The sequence below is a fragment of the Pongo pygmaeus genome, chromosome 12 (genome assembly GCF_028885625.2).
Source record: "Pongo pygmaeus isolate AG05252 chromosome 12, NHGRI_mPonPyg2-v2.0_pri, whole genome shotgun sequence".
NCBI classification, from domain to species: domain Eukaryota; kingdom Metazoa; phylum Chordata; class Mammalia; order Primates; family Hominidae; genus Pongo; species Pongo pygmaeus.
The window spans coordinates 108,885,138-108,904,023 of NC_072385.2; the positions used below are offsets into that span (position 1 = coordinate 108,885,138).

The 18,886-nt window shown below is 48.1% G+C and overlaps 1 protein-coding gene across 2 annotated transcripts in view; it reads right to left on the bottom strand.

Annotated features, from left to right (window-relative positions):
• The window catches only part of EFR3B (EFR3 homolog B), a 119,069-nt gene extending 102,641 nt beyond the window's left edge, over positions 1 to 16,428 (bottom strand). Inside the window, exon 1 of one of the 2 annotated variants that reach the window (XM_054475691.1) lies at positions 16,185 to 16,428. In XM_054475691.1, the coding sequence (XP_054331666.1) occupies positions 16,185 to 16,191 (7 nt within the window). In that variant the 5' untranslated portion in view covers positions 16,192 to 16,428. The remainder of the gene's footprint in view (positions 1 to 16,184) is intronic. The other variant, XM_063648886.1, reaches the window with a different exon arrangement.
• Positions 16,429 to 18,886: the final 2,458 nt, after the last annotated feature.

Genomic DNA, 18,886 nt, shown 5'->3' on the forward strand with positions numbered 1-18,886 from the left:
ACCATGCCTGGCTTATTTTTATATTTTTAGAAGAGACGAGGTTTTATCATGTTGGCCAGGCTGGTCTCGAACTTCTGATCTCAGGTGATCTGCCTGCCTTGGCCTCTCAAAGTGCTGGGATTATAGGCATGAGCAACCGCGCCTGGCCAACACTTGCTTATTTTCTGCTTTTTTTGATAATAGCCATCCTAATGGTGTGAAGTAGTATTTCACTGTGGTTTTGATTCCTATTTCCCTAATGATGAGTGATGTTGAGCATCTTTTCATATGCTTCTTGGCCACTTCTTTTTTAAAAGAGACAGGGTCTCACGATGTTGCTCAGGCTAGAGTGCAGTGGCTATTCACAGGCTCAATCTCACTACTAATCAGCATGAGAGTTTTGGACTGTTGCATTTTCAACCTGGGCTGGCTCACTCCTCCTTAGGTAACCTGGTGGTCCCCTGCTCTCTGGAGGTTACCATATTGATGCCAAACTTAATGCAGACACCAGACTGGCATAGTGGACTACAGCCCAGAACTCCTGGGCTGCAGTGATCATCCCGCCTCAGCATCTGGAGTAGCTGGGACTACAGGCACATGTCACCATGTCAGCTATATATCTTTTTTGAAGAAATGTCTAGTCAAATCCTTTGCCCATTTTTAATCAAAGTTGCTTGTTTTTGTTGAGTTATAGGTGCTCTTTATACATTCTGGAGGTTAACCTATTATCCAGGATATTATTTGTAAATATTTTCTCCCATTCTGTAGGTTGCCTTTTCACTGTTGAAAAGCATCATTTGATGCACAGAAGTTTTTAATTTTACTGTAGCTTAATTGATAATGGTCTTTCTTTTTTTTTTTTTTTTTTTTTTTTTTTTGACGGAGTTTTGCTCTTGTTACTCAGGGTGGAGTGCAATAATGGTGCAATCTAGGCTTACTACAACCTCCGCCTTCCGGGTTCAAGCGATTCTCCTGCCTCAGCCTCCCAAGCAGCTGGGATTACAGGCATGTGCCACCGTGCCCAGCTAGTTTTTGGATTTTTAGTAGAGATGGGTTTCTCCATGTTGGTCAGGCTGGTCTCGAACTCCCGACCTCAGGTGATACACCCACCTCAGCCTCCCAAAGTGCTGGGATTACAGGCGTGAGCCACCGTGCTCAGCCTGATAATGGTGTTTTCAATAAGAATCTATGTGGGATATAAGAGAAGAACGTTGGAATAAAACAGACCTCTTTTTTTTTTTTTTTTTTTTTTTTTTTTTTGTTAGCCATGCCACTTAACAAGCTGGGTGACTTGCACAAGGCATTTAACTTATCTGAAAATGGCAGAGGAAGCAGGGAAAGGCATACCCAGCACGCAGAAGTTTTGTGAAACCAGAATGCATGCAAAGCAAGAATTGTAGCACCAGCACTTGAAAGGGACATGGCTCCTACCTACCCCTATCCCAGTGGGGGTCATGCCATTAGACAGTGCCCCTACAACAGACACTGAATTCACAAAGGGAGAATTATCCCTGTCTTACCAATGAGGAAATTTACACATAGCCAGGTTACATAAAGAACCTGAGATGGCAGCACCTACATTCCCTCTGGGATCTTCTGAAAACTCCTACTCTGGCTGTACCACCAGCCCCGGGTGCCTCAGCTGCAGGACAGAAGACCTGGAAAACCCTTCCAGCCCATTCATTCCAGCTCTCCCAGTTTACGGATGGTGAAACTGAAGCTGAGAGAGGTTGAGAATCTTGCCCAAATTACACAGCAATCAGCTCTAATGGCCAACTCTTCCCCTTGTCCAGAAATGTCCTTGATAAAATAGAAGGACAGTGCTGGTGCCTCCCAGTGCCACCCACGTCTCTCCAGAACACTCAGCCTGCTCTCTGAGAGTGCTGTCTGGGGGAGAGGACGTTTTGAGCAGCCCTGTGGAAAAGCTTTTGGATGGTCAGACGTGCTTACTGTATTTGCCAGCTGCTGGGCCCAGGCCTGCCTGTAGGATCAGGCACTTTTAGGAGCTGGATGACAGCAATGGGAAGACCCTGCTGTTTTTCCCTCTTCTCCTTTGTCTGTATGTGACCTGAAGACCTGCTACTGCACACAAGCTGAAGGTGCACAAGGCTGCTTAGTGGTTTATCAGGAACACTCCAGCTGGCTGCTTCCAGGCAACGAGATACAGACATTTATTGCCTTTGCCTCAAAGGGCCTTTTCATCATCCTTGTTTTGTTAAAAAAAAAAAAAAAAAAAAAAGCACAAGTAATATGAATGGAAATCAAAATAGAGACTTATCCATAATTATACCATTAAATGACCTTCCTTTCAGAAGAAAAGACTGTGACATTTATCCTGAGTGCTACAAACCAAGGAGGAAATACATGTGAAGTCCTTCTAACGGCCTTAACCGTTTCAGCAGGAAGGCCAAGGGGCTGCGTCCACAACTAATGCCTCCAAGTGTGGAGGAAAAAATCAAACGGCTGTATTCTAATATATTCTTTATTTATTTCGAACAAAAATCCATGAAAAGACATGTTGAGATGACAAAATATTATTGCTGTCACTACAGGACTCTCTCTGACCTTAGAGAAATCCTCAGCCCATGCTCATTGATACCCTGGAAACACCGGCTGCTATGTAGGTGTAGATGAATGGATGATATGTATCATTATTTTATAGTCAGATGCAAACATTTGGACTCTTACTACTACATACCAAAGTTCCCTGTTAGATGCTAGAAAAACAAAGCTGATTAAGATAGTGTCCTCAAGAGGTTCACAGATCTGTTGTGTAAAGAAATAAATGACAACAGTAAACTCTAAGATACAGTAGAGGAGACCTGGAGGGAGCCTGCAGAGCTCTGCATTTTCCCAGCATCCACCCTGTATGCTTCTGCTCTAGAAGCATCCCTCCTGCACACACTGTGAGCAGCTATAAGGTGCTAGGAATGCATCCCTTCATTGTAAGTTGTTCCTTTCTATGAGATCTTCAGGCAAGGTCTTTATAAATGTTCTCGTAATTTAGGGATTATTGTTCATGCGACGTACAAACAGTATTTCTTTTTCTCCAGCTAAAAGGAAAGTGGGGATATGGAAAGAAGTCTTTATGAATAGCTACAACAAGGGTGGGATGGGAGCTCTGCCAAGCTAAGATTCAACACTCCTGGCTTCTGAATGCTTGAGTTTATCTGGGTTCTTCTGCACGGTAATAAGACAGTTAGCATTTGAATCCAGGAATCCTAATTCTCAGATTTATAGACAAACCACTCGGTCAGGATAAAGGACATACTATAGAGTACCAAGATGTAAAGTCCCTATGGGTCCCCAGTGAGGGACTCATATAACCCAAGTCCTAGATGTAAGGCCATAAGTTAACTATGTAAAATCTATGAAAATATTCAATTTGGAGTTCTCTAATAGTGAAATTTGCTGTTTGGCATAAGACATGTGCAACTGCCATCAGGCACACAGTGGTGTTTTAATGTCACATGAAGCTCTGTGAATGCTTGCTTAGGAGACAATGGAATGAACAGACTTGAACCAGCTGCATGACATTGGGCAAGTTATTGAACTCCTGAATCTCAGCATTCTCCACCCAACCACAGAAATGATGATGACATCTACCTCCAAAGAGTTCTTCTGAATTGAGATAATGAATAGAATGGCATGGAATAAACATTGCAAAATTTTAGTCATGCATACGAATTTAGAATTGCATAAGGATTTAGATAAAGATGTCACCTCTGTCCTCTTTGTGATTTAAGAGATGTTCTTATCTTTCCAGTGCAGAGATGAGAGGCACACAGTCATGGACTGCTGACCTGTGGGCAGCCCTCTAGAGGACAAGGAAGTGTTCAAGGTGATCAGTTCATGGTTGTCCCCTCTCAGGGTGGATAGACAGCACTGAGGCAGGCTTCTCAGTATCGCAGGAGCCCTGTTTCTATGTTCTTACTACCCAGACCCTTCTAAGGATTTTTATTAACAAATACAGCCTATATATGACACACTCATCCTTGTATGCAGGGATTGTCACTTTCTGGAAAGGGTATGGCTATATTTCAGAAGCATCCATAAAAATTATTTGCATGGGTCAGGTGTGGTAGCTCATGCCTGTAATCCCAACACTTTGGCAGGCGGATCACCTGAGATCAGGCGTTCAAGGCCAGCCTGGCCAACACGGCGAAACCCCATCTCTACTAAAAATACAAAAAATTAGCCGGGAGTGGTGGTAGCTGCCTGTAATCCCAGCTACTTGGGAGGCTGGGGCAGGAGAATTGCTTGAACCCGGGAGGCAGAGGTTGTAGTGAGGCGAGATCACGCCACTGTACTCCAGCAGAGGGAGACTCCATCTCCAAAAAAAAAAGAATTACTTGCGTGGTAATAATATCACCTTTCACAGGTATAGTGTTCTGCAATATAAGTCCATGTACATAGACATTATCTCATTTGACCCCCCTCATACACCCCCACGAGTGGGACAGACTAATTATCCCACTTCTCCAGGGGGAGGAATGAGCTCAGAGAAAGATGAACCAAATGTCCAGGGCCCTCTGGCTGGAAGATGGTCATCTGGGACTTGGACCACCATGTGTCCATCAATTCCAGCCTAACCCATGGACTGCACAGCTTTGCTGTCTAGGGATAAGGGATCTGTGCAGGACTGGGCCTGCACTACACAGCCCGGTCCCAGCTCCACCTCTTAGAAGCACCAATTGCTGCTTAGACCTGAAGATGTAGGGAAGCAATTTTTTGTTTGTGTGTGTGTATGTGTGTGTGTGTTTGGTTTTTTTTGAGACAGAGTCTCGCTCTGTCACCAGGCTGGAGTGCAGTGTGCAATCTCAGCTCACTGCAACCTCTGCCTCCCAGATTCAAGCGATTCTCCTGCCTCAGCCTCCTGAGTAGCTGGGACTACAGGCACACGCCGCCATGCCCAGCTAATTTTTGTATTTTCAGTAGAGATGGGGTTTCATCATGTTGGCCAGGATGGTCTCAATCTCTTGACCTCGTGATCCGCCCACCTCAGCCTCCCAAAATGCTCGGATTGCAGGTGTGAGCCACCGCGCCCGGCCAGGGAATGAGTTTTAGTTCACACCCAAACCATCAGAAGAGGAGAAGCTCTCCTGCAATGCCAGGTTCCTGGTTTCTGCTCTTCTCCAGGCCAAGCACTGACTGACCACAGAACCCATCTCTAAGAACACTGCCCATCCAGATGTGTGTGTGACCCAGCCTTGGTGGTGACACCCCACTCTGTAGTCTGCCTGTCTCTGAAAGGCACGCCTATGCTTTTTTTCCAGGCCATTGTCGGTGCTTGTATTGTCTTCCGCCCTCCTCAGCCTACTCTCTGGCCTGTCTCTCAGGACCTATCCTCATTGTGGTCCCCAAAGCTCTTCCTGGGGCCTTTCTTTCTCTTGACAAAGCAAAGCTAAGGGAGGTGGGAAAGGTGCCAAGAGTGAGAAGTGAGAGAAGTGATCCAGAAGTGAGAGCTCCCAGCCTCGCTGTTGACTGGCCTGGGACCTTCAGCCCTGCCTCTTACATTCTCTTGCCCTTCCCAAATTATTAATAACACATGAGTCTGAAGTACAGTGAGCTCCACAGAGGAAAGACCTGTATTCTCTGGACTATTCAGAATGTTCTAGGGACAGTGTGATAGGAGGCTGAGTCCACACTCTGGAGCTGGAATGCTGAGGTTCAAATCCCAGACTTTTCACATAACTGCGTGGCCTTGGAGAAGTTATTAAACCTCTCAATGCCTCAGTTTTCTCATTTCTAAAATGGGAATACTAATCCTTCATCATGGAGTTGGGGGAAGATTATATAAGACATAAAAACTGCTTAGTACAGACAAATTTATCCCCATAAAAAAAGTGCTTAGAATTCTGCCCGGCACAGGCTGGCAAAGTGGCTCATGCCTGTAATCCCAGCACTTTGGGAGGCCAAGGCGGGCAGATCACGAGGTCAGGAGTTCAAGATCAGCCTGACCAACATGGTTAAACCCCGTCTCAACTAAAAATACAAAAACATTAGCTGGGCATGGTGGCACACACCTGTTAATCCCAGCTACTCAGGAGGCTGAGGCAGGAGAATCGCTTGAACCCAGGAGGCAGAGGTTGCGGTGAGCAGAGATTGTGCCACTGCACTCCAGCCTGGGCGACAGAGCGAGACTCCATCTCAAAAAAAAAAAAAAAAAAAAGAATTCTGCCTGGCACGTAGTGGTGCCCAATTAATGGAAGCCACATTAACAGTAACTGTGTTGTTACTCAGAACCCACCTGAGGCTGAAATACACAGAGTGAGTAAGAAGTTACAAAGAAGCAAATGAAAAAGATGATGCCTCAGAATGCATTCATTCAACATGGTTTTTGAGGACCGGGCAGTGTTCTGTGCCCTAAAGATGCAGTAGAGAACATGAGAAATGCGTTTTCTGCCAGGCACAGTGGCTCATGCCTGTAACCCCAGCACTTTATTTATTTATTTATTTATTTATATTTTTTGAGACTAAGTTTCACTCTTGTTGCCCAGGCTGGAGCCCAATGGTGTGATCTTGGCTTACTGCAACCTCCGCCTCCTGGGTTCAGGTGATTCTCCTGCCTCAGCCTCCTGATTAGCTGGGATTACAGGCATGTGCCACCAGGCTCAGCTAATTTTTCTATTTTTAGTGGAGACTGGGTTTCACCATTTTGGCCAGGTTGGTCCTGAACTCCTGACCTCAGGTGATCCACCCACCTCAGCCTCCCAAAGGGCTGGGATTACAGGAGTCAACCACCGAGCCCAGCCAATCCCAGCACTTTGGGAGGCCGAGGTGGGCGGATCACCTGAGGTCAGGAGATTGAGACCAGCCTGGCCAACATGGTGAAACCCTGTCTCCACTAAAAATACAAAAACTAGCCAGGCAGGTGTGGTGGTGCACGCCTGCAATCCCAGCTACTCAGAAGGCTGAAGCAGGAGAATCACTTGAACCCAGGAAGCGGAGGTTGCAGTGAGCTGAGATTGCGCCACTGCGCTCCAGCCTGGGCGACACAGCAAGGCTGTGTCTGAAAAAAAACACACACACACACACACAAAAGAGAAATGTGTTCTCTGCTTTCATGGAGCTTACAGTTTACTGGGGAAAACAAACAAGAGAAATATTAGTGATGAATAGCCATGCGGTGAATTAAAATATGGTACGCAAAGGAGTGTGACCAGATGGCCTCCTGAGATGCTGAAAGCAAGAACAGCTTCTCAGTGAAAGATCTCAGAAGATCACATCATCCATCAAAAGAGAAATCAGGCTGGGCGTGGTGGCTCACTCCTGTAATCCCAGCACTTTGGGAGGCTGAGGCGGGTGGATGACCTGAGGTCAGGAGGTCGAGACCCGCCTGGCCAACAGGGTGAAACCCCATCTCTACTAAAAATACAAAAAAATTAGCCAGGCATGGTGGCTCATGCCTGTAGTCCTAGCTACTCGGGAGGCTGAGGCATGAGAATCGCTTGAACCCAGGAGGTGGAGGTTGCAGTGAGCTGAGATCATGCCACTGCACTCCAGCCTGGGCAACAGAGTGAGACTCGGTCTCAAAAAAAAGAAGAAAAAAAAGAGAAATCATATCCACAACTGCAAAGGGGCTGGAGCCTCCGTGAGCAAACCAGGAGGCAGCTGAGAGCAGGGCCAGTGGCAATTTCACTGAGGGGAATCAGTCACTCAACCTCTCCACAAACTCGCATTTGGACCAATCTTAATACCATGCAAACAGATAAAGAGCAGATTAAGGTGACTATATTTTCAAAAGAAATATCTAATTTAGACCAAGGTTTAGGAAGTATCTCCTCTTCTAGGATGAATTCCTCTCAAATCTCAGCATCCCACAAAAGCTGTATTCGTCCTAGGCAATCTCATTAATTTTACAATGCTAATGAATCTTGTAAATGACTTCCCCCCTCTTAATTGTGGCCTACAGTAAGCTCAAAATGGAATTTGCAACATGGCCTGCTTATATGCATTTTTTTCTCTGAAATAACTGTATTCCTGGCTTTTTTGTGTCTAAGATTTTCTTTGCTTTGATCTCTTTATGTATTGTCATGTGTGTGTGTAAAACATATGCCTCAAATCTTCTTTAGAATAAATGTATAGCTCTAGGTAATTTATTTTCTATTTTAAAATCAACTTTTTAAAAATAACTGCTTATATAACCCCCATTTTATGTACCATGGAAAAAAATTTTTTTAAATTTCAATTCACCTTATCCTCACCCTTACCCCTGCACCCCCACACAGAGCTTTTTTTAAAAAGGAGCCAACATCCTTTGCATATGCACAGAAACTTGTGGTCCAAAGCTTTCTTGTTCCTTAGGCCACCACCTGTGGCTGCAACAACTGTCTCCTCCTCTGCTTCTCTTCATTTTCACATCACCTCCCACCACCCTGCACAGCTGCCCCCAGCTTGATTTCACTTCACATCACTTGAGCAAATCAGTCCTTTGACAGTTTCAAACCATCAATGGCTCCCACTGCTCACAGGAATGACTGAAAACTCCTTATCTTGACATTATCTCCTTATCTATTTTTTTTTTTTTTTTTTCAGATGGAGTTTCACTCTTGTTGCCCAGGCTGGAGTGCAATGGCACGATCTCCGCTCACAGCAACCTCCACCTCCAGGGTTGAAGTGATTCTCCTACCTCAGCCTCCCAAGTAGCTGGGATTATAGGCATGCACCACCACCCCTGGCTAATTTTCTATTTTTATTTTTTTTTTTAGTAGAGATGTCGTTTCACAATGTTGGTTAGGCTGGACTCGAACTCCTGAGCTCAGGTGATCCACCCACCTCGGCCTCCCAAAGTGCTGAGATTGCAGGCGTGAGCCACCGCGACCAGCCTATCTCCTTATCTATCACATAATTCTCCACTTAAACTCTGCTCAAACCCAGGCAGCCCCCCTGACTCTCCCTGGACAGGTCTTCCCCATCCCCACCTCCACGCACACTTCCTCACATTGGTGCCTCCACCAGCCACACCCGCCTCCCTTCTCCTCTGCCCCTCGGTAGAGGAAAAAGGGCTGTTGTTTCTGAAGCCTGCCCAGATGACTCCACCTCGCACTGCTCTCTTCCACTTCAAGATATTGCTGGTTGAACATCTGATGAGTAACTCCATTCCACCTCGCAAAACAGTGCAACTTTACTGAACTTTATATCATTTAATTGTTTGCATGTTTTATAACTTGTTTGCCCAGTTAAATTCTAATGTTCTTGACAGAAACTACTTTTATATATTCTTCTATCCCTCATGATGGCCTCTCTAGCATCATACATAGCTGCTACTCCATAAATACTTGATAGCTTATATCCCTAGTCTATATCCCTTCCAAACATAGAGCCGACAGCAAAAGACAGGCAAGTAGTTAATAACTCATACTCCCATGACGATTTACTAACACGCGAATAGTTAGAAGACAAAGAAGTGTTTCACTAATAATAAAGAATGTAAGTTAAAGTGATATACATTTTCTATCAAATTAGCAAGTACTAGGGGAAAAATCTTAATATTGAACGCTCTCGAGAGTATAGGGAGATAGGTGATTTTATAACTGCTAGTAGGAGTATAATGGATACAAACTGAAAGCAATTGGACAATATGTAACTAGTCTTAAAATGTTTATATACCTTGACCAATCCATTTGAAGGGCTACAGTCTAGGGAAAAATTCCACTAGTAGGAGTATAATGGATACAAACTGAAAACAATTGGACAATATGTAACTAGTCTTTGTAGGGAGCAGCCCCACAGGGTCGGTGGGTTTTTCTCCCCATGTGCGGAGATGAGAGATTGTAGAAATAAAGACACAAGACAGAGATAAAAGAAAAGACAGCTGGGCCCGGGGGACCACTACCACCAAGACGTGGAGACCGGTAGTGGCCCCGAATGCCTGGCTTTTCCTAGGTTATGATTGTAGAGCAAGGATTATTATAATATTGGAATAGAGAGTAATTGCTACAAACTAATGAGTAATGATAATCACATATAATCATATCTATGATCTATATCTAGTGTAACTCTTGTTATTTTATATATTGTATTATACTGGAACAGCTCGTGCCCTCGGCACCTGGGTGGCTTGCCACCCACAAGTCTTAAAATGTTTATATACCTTGACCAATCCATTTGAAGGGCTACAGTCTAGGGAAAAATTCCGAAGTTCACAGAAAGCTTTGAGTACCAAGTACTTCTCCAGGGGCTGTAATTCAGAAACACCCCTAAATGTACAGAAAGAAAATTATACATCCTTTCAGTGCACCGTTACATAGACATTAAAAATGATAGCCAAGGAGTTTACTAACTTGTGGGGCATGCTTATAGTCTAGTGCTAATTAAAAAAAAAAAAAGGATATAAAATGATATAAAATGAATGATTCCAGGCCAGCTGTGGTAGTTCATGCCTGTAATCCCAGCACTTTGGGAGGCTGAGGTGGGAGAATCGCTTAAGGCCAGGAGATCAAGACCAGCCTAGGCAATATAGCGGGACCCCCATCTCTACAAAAAACAAAAAATTAGCTGGGCATGGTTGCACATGCCTGTAGTCCCAGCTACTCAGGAGGCTGAAGCAGGAGGATCACTTAAGCTCAGGACGTTGAGGCTACAGGAAGCCATGATAGTGTCACTGCACTCCAGCCTGGGGGAGAGTGAGATCCTGTGTCTAAAATAAATAAAAGGTTCCAACCACCTAAACAAACACATGGAAAGAAAGATATTAGAACAGTAAATGTTATGTTGTTTATAGTTTACTGTATTTTCTAGATTTTCTAGCGGGATTAGATGATTTTTTATATTTTTCCTTTGTTTGATACAAGGAACGGTATCACAGTACTGTTCTTAATCTTATGGAACATAAATTTTTATTTGTTTTATTTTTGTCTTTAAAAGAAAAATTAAGGGCCAGGCATGGTGGCTCACACCTGTAATCCCAGCACTTTGGGAGGCCAAGGTGAGCGTATCAGTGTGAGGTCAGGAGTTCGAGACCAGCCTGGCCAATGTGGTGAAACCCCCATCTCTACTAAAAATACAAAAATTAGCCAGGTGTGGTGGCACACGCCTGTAATCCCAGCTACTCGGGAGGCTGAGACATGAGAACTGCTTGAACCTGGGAGGCAGAGGTTGCAGTGAGTCAAGACCACACCACTGCACTCCAGCCTGGGCAACAGAGTGAGACTGTCTCAAAATAAATACATAATTAAAAAATAAAAAAAATTGAGAAACAGAGAAAAGAGAGTAAAGAAAAGGGGAAGGGAAAGTGGGGGCAGCTCTCTCTTATCCTAATTCATCTCTGCCATGAGATAAACACTGCTGTCATCTTTCCAGAGGCAGGAAAGAGGCTCAGAAATGCTCAGGTTCAAGATTACCCGAGGGTCGGAGCTAGGGTTCAGACCCAGGCTGTGGGGTTCTTGGTGCTCCTTGAAGCCAGGATCAAAAAGAAATAGCAAGGAAAGGGCTGAAGGAGGTGAACACAAAACCAGAGTGGTAATTGATGTCATATATAGAAGGTTGCTTTAAATGGATAGAATTGTGGATGATTTTTTTTCTCCACTCTTTTCCAGATTTTTATGTAATATAATATTACCTTTTTATTTTTATTTATGTACAAGAAAAAAACTATGACCACTTGTATTCACTGAACTGTGAGCAGCAAGAGAGAAAACAGGCTCATCTGGCCCCCTTCTTAAGGGGAATAAAGGAGTTGGAGTGGTGGGTAGGAGGGGGAAGGGCACACAGCTCCCACATGCACAGGCCATACCTGGCATCATGGGGCTGCAGAAACCTCAAGATCTGGGGGAGGGGGCTGGTGTCTGTGTGTGCACATGCACACATGTGCTGTGGGATCGCCCATGAGGAGGAGCAGGGCATCTATGGAGATTTCTGCAGAGGTAAGACTTTGCACTTCAGGGGAAGCCTGCCTTGCTCTGCAGTTTCTCCAACCTTTTGGTAACAGTCTCACTCACCAAATAGGATTCCATCAAGCACATTTTTGGTGTGGTTTTTTGTTTTGTTTTGTTTTGAGATGGAGTCTTGCTCTGTTGCCCAGGCTGGAGTGCAGTGATGCTATCTCTGATCACTGCAACCTCTGCCTCCCAGGTTCAAGCAATTCTCCTGCCTCAGCCTCACCAGTAGCTGGGATTACAGGTGCACGCCACCATGCCTGGCTAATTTTGTGTTTTTAGTAGAGATGGGGTTTCACCACATTGGCCAGGCTGGTCTCAAATTCCTGACCTCAGGTGATCCACCCACCCTGGCCTCCCAAAGTGCTGGGATTACAGGCGTGAGCCCCCGTGTGCAGCCCAAGCACATTTTCAAAAAGTTGTTCACTGTCGCTATTTCCTTACAGTCAGCATTCTCAACCACTAAGCACAACGAGAGGCATTTGCTGAGGATGAGGCAGCACTCAGAGGTGAGGAAGAACTAGGGCAGCTTTGGTGTTAGTGGGATCGGGGTGCACAGACTGTGGTTGGGGAAATCCTTTCCAAATGTCCCTCCTAGCTGGCTGCCCTAATTCAGAGGGTGGCATTTCTCAGAGCTCTGTTTCACCTCAGTAGGGAAATGGGATGCTCCAGCTCAGATGAGAGCAACAGGGAAACTCTTAGCTGTATAATTTTTTTTTTTTTTTCTTTTTTTGAGATGGAGTCTCACTCTAGTCTCCCAAGCTGGAGTGCAGTGGTGCCAATCTCAGCCCACTGCAATCTCCGCTTGCCGGGTTCAAGTGATTCTCCTGCCTCAGTCTCCCGAGTAACCGGGATTACAGGTACCTGCCACCACGCCCGGCTAATTTCCGTACTTTTGGTAGAGACAGGGTTTCGCCATGTTGGCCAGGCTGGTCTTGACCTCCTGACCTCAGGTGATCTGCCTGCCTCGGCCTCCCAAAGTGCTGGGAGAACAGGTGTCAGTCACCACACCCAGCCTTAGCTGTATAATGCTAACAAAAAGAAAAGCTCATGGGAATCCATTTTTGCATAGAATTTGCTAATGATCTTCCCACCCCAGTAAAAATGCTTTCATTTTTCATGTCCCTTGTCAATCTGCCTTTATAGGATTCCCACACAAAACTGTGGGCAGTCACTGTGTCCTTTTAGAGAGCCATTTCCAGAAAGTGATGGGTTTAGGAATGACTGAGTGGTGAGGAGACAGCTGGGGTGAGTCTGAGAAAGGGAAGTGGCTCAGCGGCTTGGCACTGGCACAGTCGAGGTGATGTGCGTGTGTAAGCGGGGGTGGCAGGTGATACAAACAGGCTGTGCCCGAGTTGGCAGAGAGGAGAGGAGGGAACAGGTCCAAGGGGGCCCAAAGAGGACAGGCTCTTGAGCAACCAGTTTCAGGAGCTCGGAACCTCTTGTGATGCTCACAACAGACCTGGAAGGTAGACAGACATGCGTTTCACTTTTATAAACAGGGATTTAATTCTGAGTGACAATCCCACTTGCCTAAGGTCACCCAGCCATGAAAGGGCTCCTGGATTAAGATGGGATGACCCCAGAACAAGGATTCCTTCTATCCTAGATAGCACAGTGTCCAGCAAAGACATGGGGTTCCCAGCCTCCCACAAGCAGAAGGTAGAAGGCTGAGCTGTGGAGGGCAGAGGCAGGATGAGGAAGGGGAGGGATGGGAAATGGAGATCCTCCAGAGCTGGACAGATGGGAAGACAAATTTATAGTGGCACAAGTCACCAAGGTGGGTGGACAAGGGACACCTTTACCTAAAGCTCTTAGGTGACTTTCGGCTCCATAGGGGGGCCGCTCTGCCCATCAGGTTAATAAAACCCCTGGTGGTATTTTTCTAATGAGCCTTTATAGGACACACGGCGGGGGCCAGGAGGTGGGAGGGGGAGAAGCGCACTGCCAGGAGGCCCCCGTTTTCATTCTGCCCTGTTCCATCTAACTGTGTCACCCTGGAAAAATAACTTGTAAAACAAGAGGAAAATTGCAATTATAAGAAGTCTATAATTCTATGCTCCCCGCCCCCAAACCTGCTTACTCACTTTTTTTCATCACTCTATTGACTTCTGGTGAGAAAATGATTTTAAATGTCACATGAACCCTTTCTTTTCATGAAAGTCAGGAATATACTAAAATCCAAGCAGTTGAGTCCTCACCAGGGGGAGTGGGCTCCCTCCCAAACCTCCTAAGATCAGACTCTGCACCCAGCAACTCAGTAGTAATTTCCCACCCAAGCTTGGTGTGACTTTCCTTTGCTGCAGGCAACTGCCCAGAGGATTCCTCCATTACAATCTTTCTATGAATCATTCAGGGTAAATACCATCTCTGTTTGCATCTGGCGAAATAAAAATATATTATAAAAGAGAAATGAAAATCTGAGATGTGTCTGAAAATAGCACCCAGATGCTTTGGCTCCCCAGTTCACATTTCTGACTATCCAGCTCTTCCTTGTCTTGCTTCATACAACAGAGGCAGCCTGGGACCCCCACCTTCAGATATCTCGGGCAAACGACCAAATTATCTTGGACTAAATGCAATGAGGCAGCCCAGCAGAACCCAGTTCCTAATTCTGACCCATTCTGATGAGCCTGTCCTAACTCCTTCCCCACCGCAGGTGCCTCTGCAGTCACATGCTTTTGTCAAATGATCTGCAGCTTCAGGCTGCTACCTCTGAAGAAAAGGAGAGGGGAAAAACAGAGAGTAAAAAAATACACACATACTCGTATATATATATACATACATATCACAACCTCTGGCTTATAAAGCATAACCGCCTTTTTACCTTTCCCCAGAGTCCCCAGTGGTCAGCAGCACAGCCTCTCAGGCCAACCTCCCCCTCCTCCTACTTGGTCCAAGAGAAATGGTACTTGCTGAGGGAACCTGCTGATGTCTCACCCTGGATCAGAAATGCAAACGTATTTCTGAGCAACTGGGCAGGGAAGGAGACGGATGAAAAAGTTGAGTCAGTCTCTCTCTCTCTCTCTCTCTCTCTCTCAGTAGGGGGGCCCACCAATTGCTGAGCCTTTCCACCAGGCTCTCAGCTTCGTCTGCCTCTAACAAACTTTGTGACTCACAGTCTGTTCGCGGAGCGAGGCAGCTGAGCAGCCGAGCAGCCTCAGTGATGAGTTAAATTGGGAACGCACTCTTCTCCAAACACTGACCCCTCAAGTGCAGCCTGAGCAAGCCGAGCAGCCGAGCAGCCTCAGTGATGGGTTAAATTGGGAACGCACTCTTCTCCAAACACTGACCCCTCAAGTGCAGCCTGAGCCCCTACCTTGCAGTGGGGGTGGGAGGTGAGCACAGCTCCAATTATTTTGCTGGCACTAGAAGAGCTGCCAGAGACCTGGGTTTTCATGGACTTATGTCTACCGGGATCACACACACACGCACAGCCCTTGGTGGGCTGCAGGCTCAGGAATGCAGTCCATTCCTAGACTGGTCTAGGTCTCCAGTGCTCCATTCATCAAAGCTGCAATGTGGGACCCAACGCGCTCTCTCTTCTTCACCCACACTGCCTGCAAAACCAGAGGGAGTCCTAGCAAATGATCAAGCAGAGCCGTGCATCGTGAGGGTCTGGCTAACTGTTGCACGGCAGTTGAGGGGATGGCGGTGGAGGCGGGGAGAGGTCAGGGCTGTGCTGCACCCTCTCAGCAGCGTCTCCTCCCTTCATCACTGCGGAGGGAAAATCTGGAAGTTGGGAAACCTGGATCCCGCGGGGCAGCAGGGGCAGGCAGACGCCGAGTCCATTCAGGCCGGCGAGACGAGACTCGGCAACTGGCTGCTCCCCGGGCCTCTGCGCCGCCGGCGCCGCCTCCCTCCCTCTCCGAACCGCGCAGACGACCGGCCGCGGGCGTCTCCCTCAGCCCTGGACCGGCTTCCCACAGAAAACTCCCAGGCACAAACCGCTTTTGTTAATTCCGCAAATGCTGCCACACGACCACCTCCTCCAGCACTCCCGGTCTGCTCGGCTCCGGGAGACCCGCTTTCCCCTGAGCCTCCGCCCCCCGAAGGACCACCGCCCAGCACCGGCACGCGCCGGGCCTGGAGAGGACCCCAGGGTCCCCGGCCCGAGGCATCTTTGTCCTCGCAGCACAGACGCGCGCGCACAGAGCGACCGCAACAGCCCCGCCGGGCACCAGGTCAGCGGCCTGGCCCCGCGCCGGGGCCGCGCAGGGGGACAATGGTCCGCGCCGGGGCCGCGCAGGGGGACAATGGTCCGCGCCGGGGAAGTTTGCGGAGTCGCCCCCGCGGGCCCGGGCCCGGGCGCGGAGCCCTCCTTACCGTACATCTCGGCGGGGCGCGCGCCTCCTGGGAGGCCGGCGTCGCTGCGGCGTTCCCAGCCAGCCCTCGGCGGCGCCCGCCTTTCATTCACAGTCGGGGCGGGGACTGGCAGCGGCCGACAGGGGCCCGGGCGGGGAGGGAGCAGACGCGGGGGCCGGCCGCGGGCAGGACGGAGCCGGGCGCCGCCAGCCCATTCAGCGCCAGGCTGCCGCGGCCGCCTCCGCTCGGGTTGCTGGGCCCGGCTGCGCGCAGGGGGCGGGGGCTATGCTAATGTTAATGCTCCTCCCTCCCGGCTCGGCCAACCCGCGGCCGCTGCGAGCTCCTCGCCCCGCCCCGCCCCTGCGCCCCGCCCCCGAGAAACCCACAGCCGAAGATGCGCCTTTTCCGAGGCTGTCGCCCTAAGGGCCGCAGCGTGCACCTGCGGAGCTACCCACCCCAACTCCCTGCTCCTCTTGGAGCGCTCGGAAGCTCTCTCTAACCTGGGGTCCTGGAGGTCAGCCGGGGCGCTGAGAGCTGCAGGTGCACCCCTCCTCCAGTTCTGTCCAGGCTGCATGGGCTAAGCCAGGGGGCGCAAGGATGAGAATTGGGAAATAACTTCCACCCTCTCCTGGCTAGGTACCTTAGCTGAGCGCCGTTCTCTGATGAAGCCCTCCAGCCCTCAGCTGCGCCCTACCAGCTACTCTCTGGCTAGGTGCCCAGCCACTCTCTGGCTAGGTGCTTGCTATCACCAAACAGCGTCCTTCCCGGGTCAGGGACGCAGGAAACGCACCCCACTCCCAACCCCCAAGGGCTGCAGGAAGTCCGCTTGCTTTTCCTCTCCCCGATTTATATGTGTAATTCGCAAGCTTTGCCGCCAGGATCCTCTCCAGCTGAGCCCCAGCGCCGACTTGAATTCCATCTCTGCACCTGCCGTGACCCTGTGAGGAACAGGCACAGAGAGGCAGGGGCTCATGCCTACGGCCACACCTGAAGATCTCTCCTAAGCTAGCTCAGGACTTCCCTGGGCTTCTCATCCAGCCTTCTCTACATGGCACACGTTCCCGTCTTTTTTTTTTTTTTTTTTTTTTTTTTTGACACGGAGTCTCACTCTCGCCCAGGGTGGAGTACAGTGGCGCTATCTCGGCTCCCTGCAACCTCCGCCTCCTGGGTTCAAGCGATTCTTCCACCTCAGGCTCCAGAGTAGCTGGGACTACAGGTGCGTGCCACCACGCCCGGCTAATTTTTGTATTTTTTGGTAGAGAAGGGATTTCACCATGTTGGCCAGGCTGGTCTGGAACTCCTGACCTCAAGTGATCCGCCCGCCTCGGCCTCCCAAAGTGCTGAGATTACAGGCCTGAGCCACTTCTCCTGCCCCTCCTGGCCTTTCAATATCGATTTCTTAGTTGCTCTTGCCCCATGGTTGAGAGTTGTTTGGGTTTTGTTTTGTTTTTTCTACTGGTAGAAATATTCTACTAGTAGAAGTTAGAGAGGAAAGGAACTTAAAGATCCTTAAGAACTGAACTTAACTTCATTTTACTTCATTTAACGTTGAGAGGTTAATTTATGTTGTTAGGCAGGGCTGTGTGTCTGTAGGCCAATGATCTACTCTCTCAACCCCAGCTTCCTGCAGGACTCTTGGGAAACTGGAATAAAATCTACATTAAATGACACAGTGGGCACTCATGTATATTTTTTCCTTCCTTCATGACTCAAGGCAGGGACAGAGCCAGAGACAGATTCCAGGTTGCCAGACTCTTGAAACAGTGCTCAGTCTGTTGCACTCAAAACTTATGCTTCCTATTTTTCTCTGGCCTGGGCCTCCACCTCCCGCCCACGCCCCACTCTCTTGCTGTTTCCAGGTTTTCGTCTTGTTCCTTGACCTCTTTGACTCTCTTAGCAGCATGCCAGCCCCAAGGGAAACCCTGGGATGGTTCCTGGAACACACATTTAGTCTAGACACCCCACCCTGGGCACACACTCCCTGCATCTCACAAATAACCTCTGTCTCTGTTCTTCAGTTCCAGGACCAAGCCAGGTGGCTTTGAGGTTGACTGAGAGTCAGACTTGAACTGGAGCAGGAAGGAGAATCTCGGTTCTAGCTTGATATGATCACCCAGAGACACTCCCTTCTCACAATTCTGCTCAGCACAAAATATACTCATGAAACATTGGTGTCTACAGTACAGAAGGAAATGCAGTGTCTGTCTTCAAAGAATGGAAGGTCTAGCAGGGAATTCCAGACGAATACTGATAAAAACATTACTTGAGGCCAGACGTGGTGGTTCACACCTGTAATCCCAGCACTTTGGGAGGCCAAGGCAGGCGGATCACCTGTGATCAGGAGTTCAAGACCAGCCTGGCCAACATGGTGAAACCACATCTCTACTAAAAATACAAAAATTAGCCGGGCATGGTGGTGCATGCCTGTAGTCCCAGCTGCTCGGGAGGCTGAGGCAGGAGAATCGCTTGAGCCTGGGAGGCAGAGATTTCAGTGAGCTGAGATTGTGCCTCTGCACTCCAGCCTGGGTGACAGAGCGAGACACTGTCTCAAAAAAAAAAAAAAAAAAAAAATTACTGGGCAGGAAAAAAACATAGTCAATTCTGCATGAGAAGTACAGACCTCTATTTAGATAATTCACAAGGCTGATAGTTTAATTTGTTCTTTCTATCAGCTATTTACCAATCACTCCCTATGACATGCTAGACACTGTGGAAGGTACTTA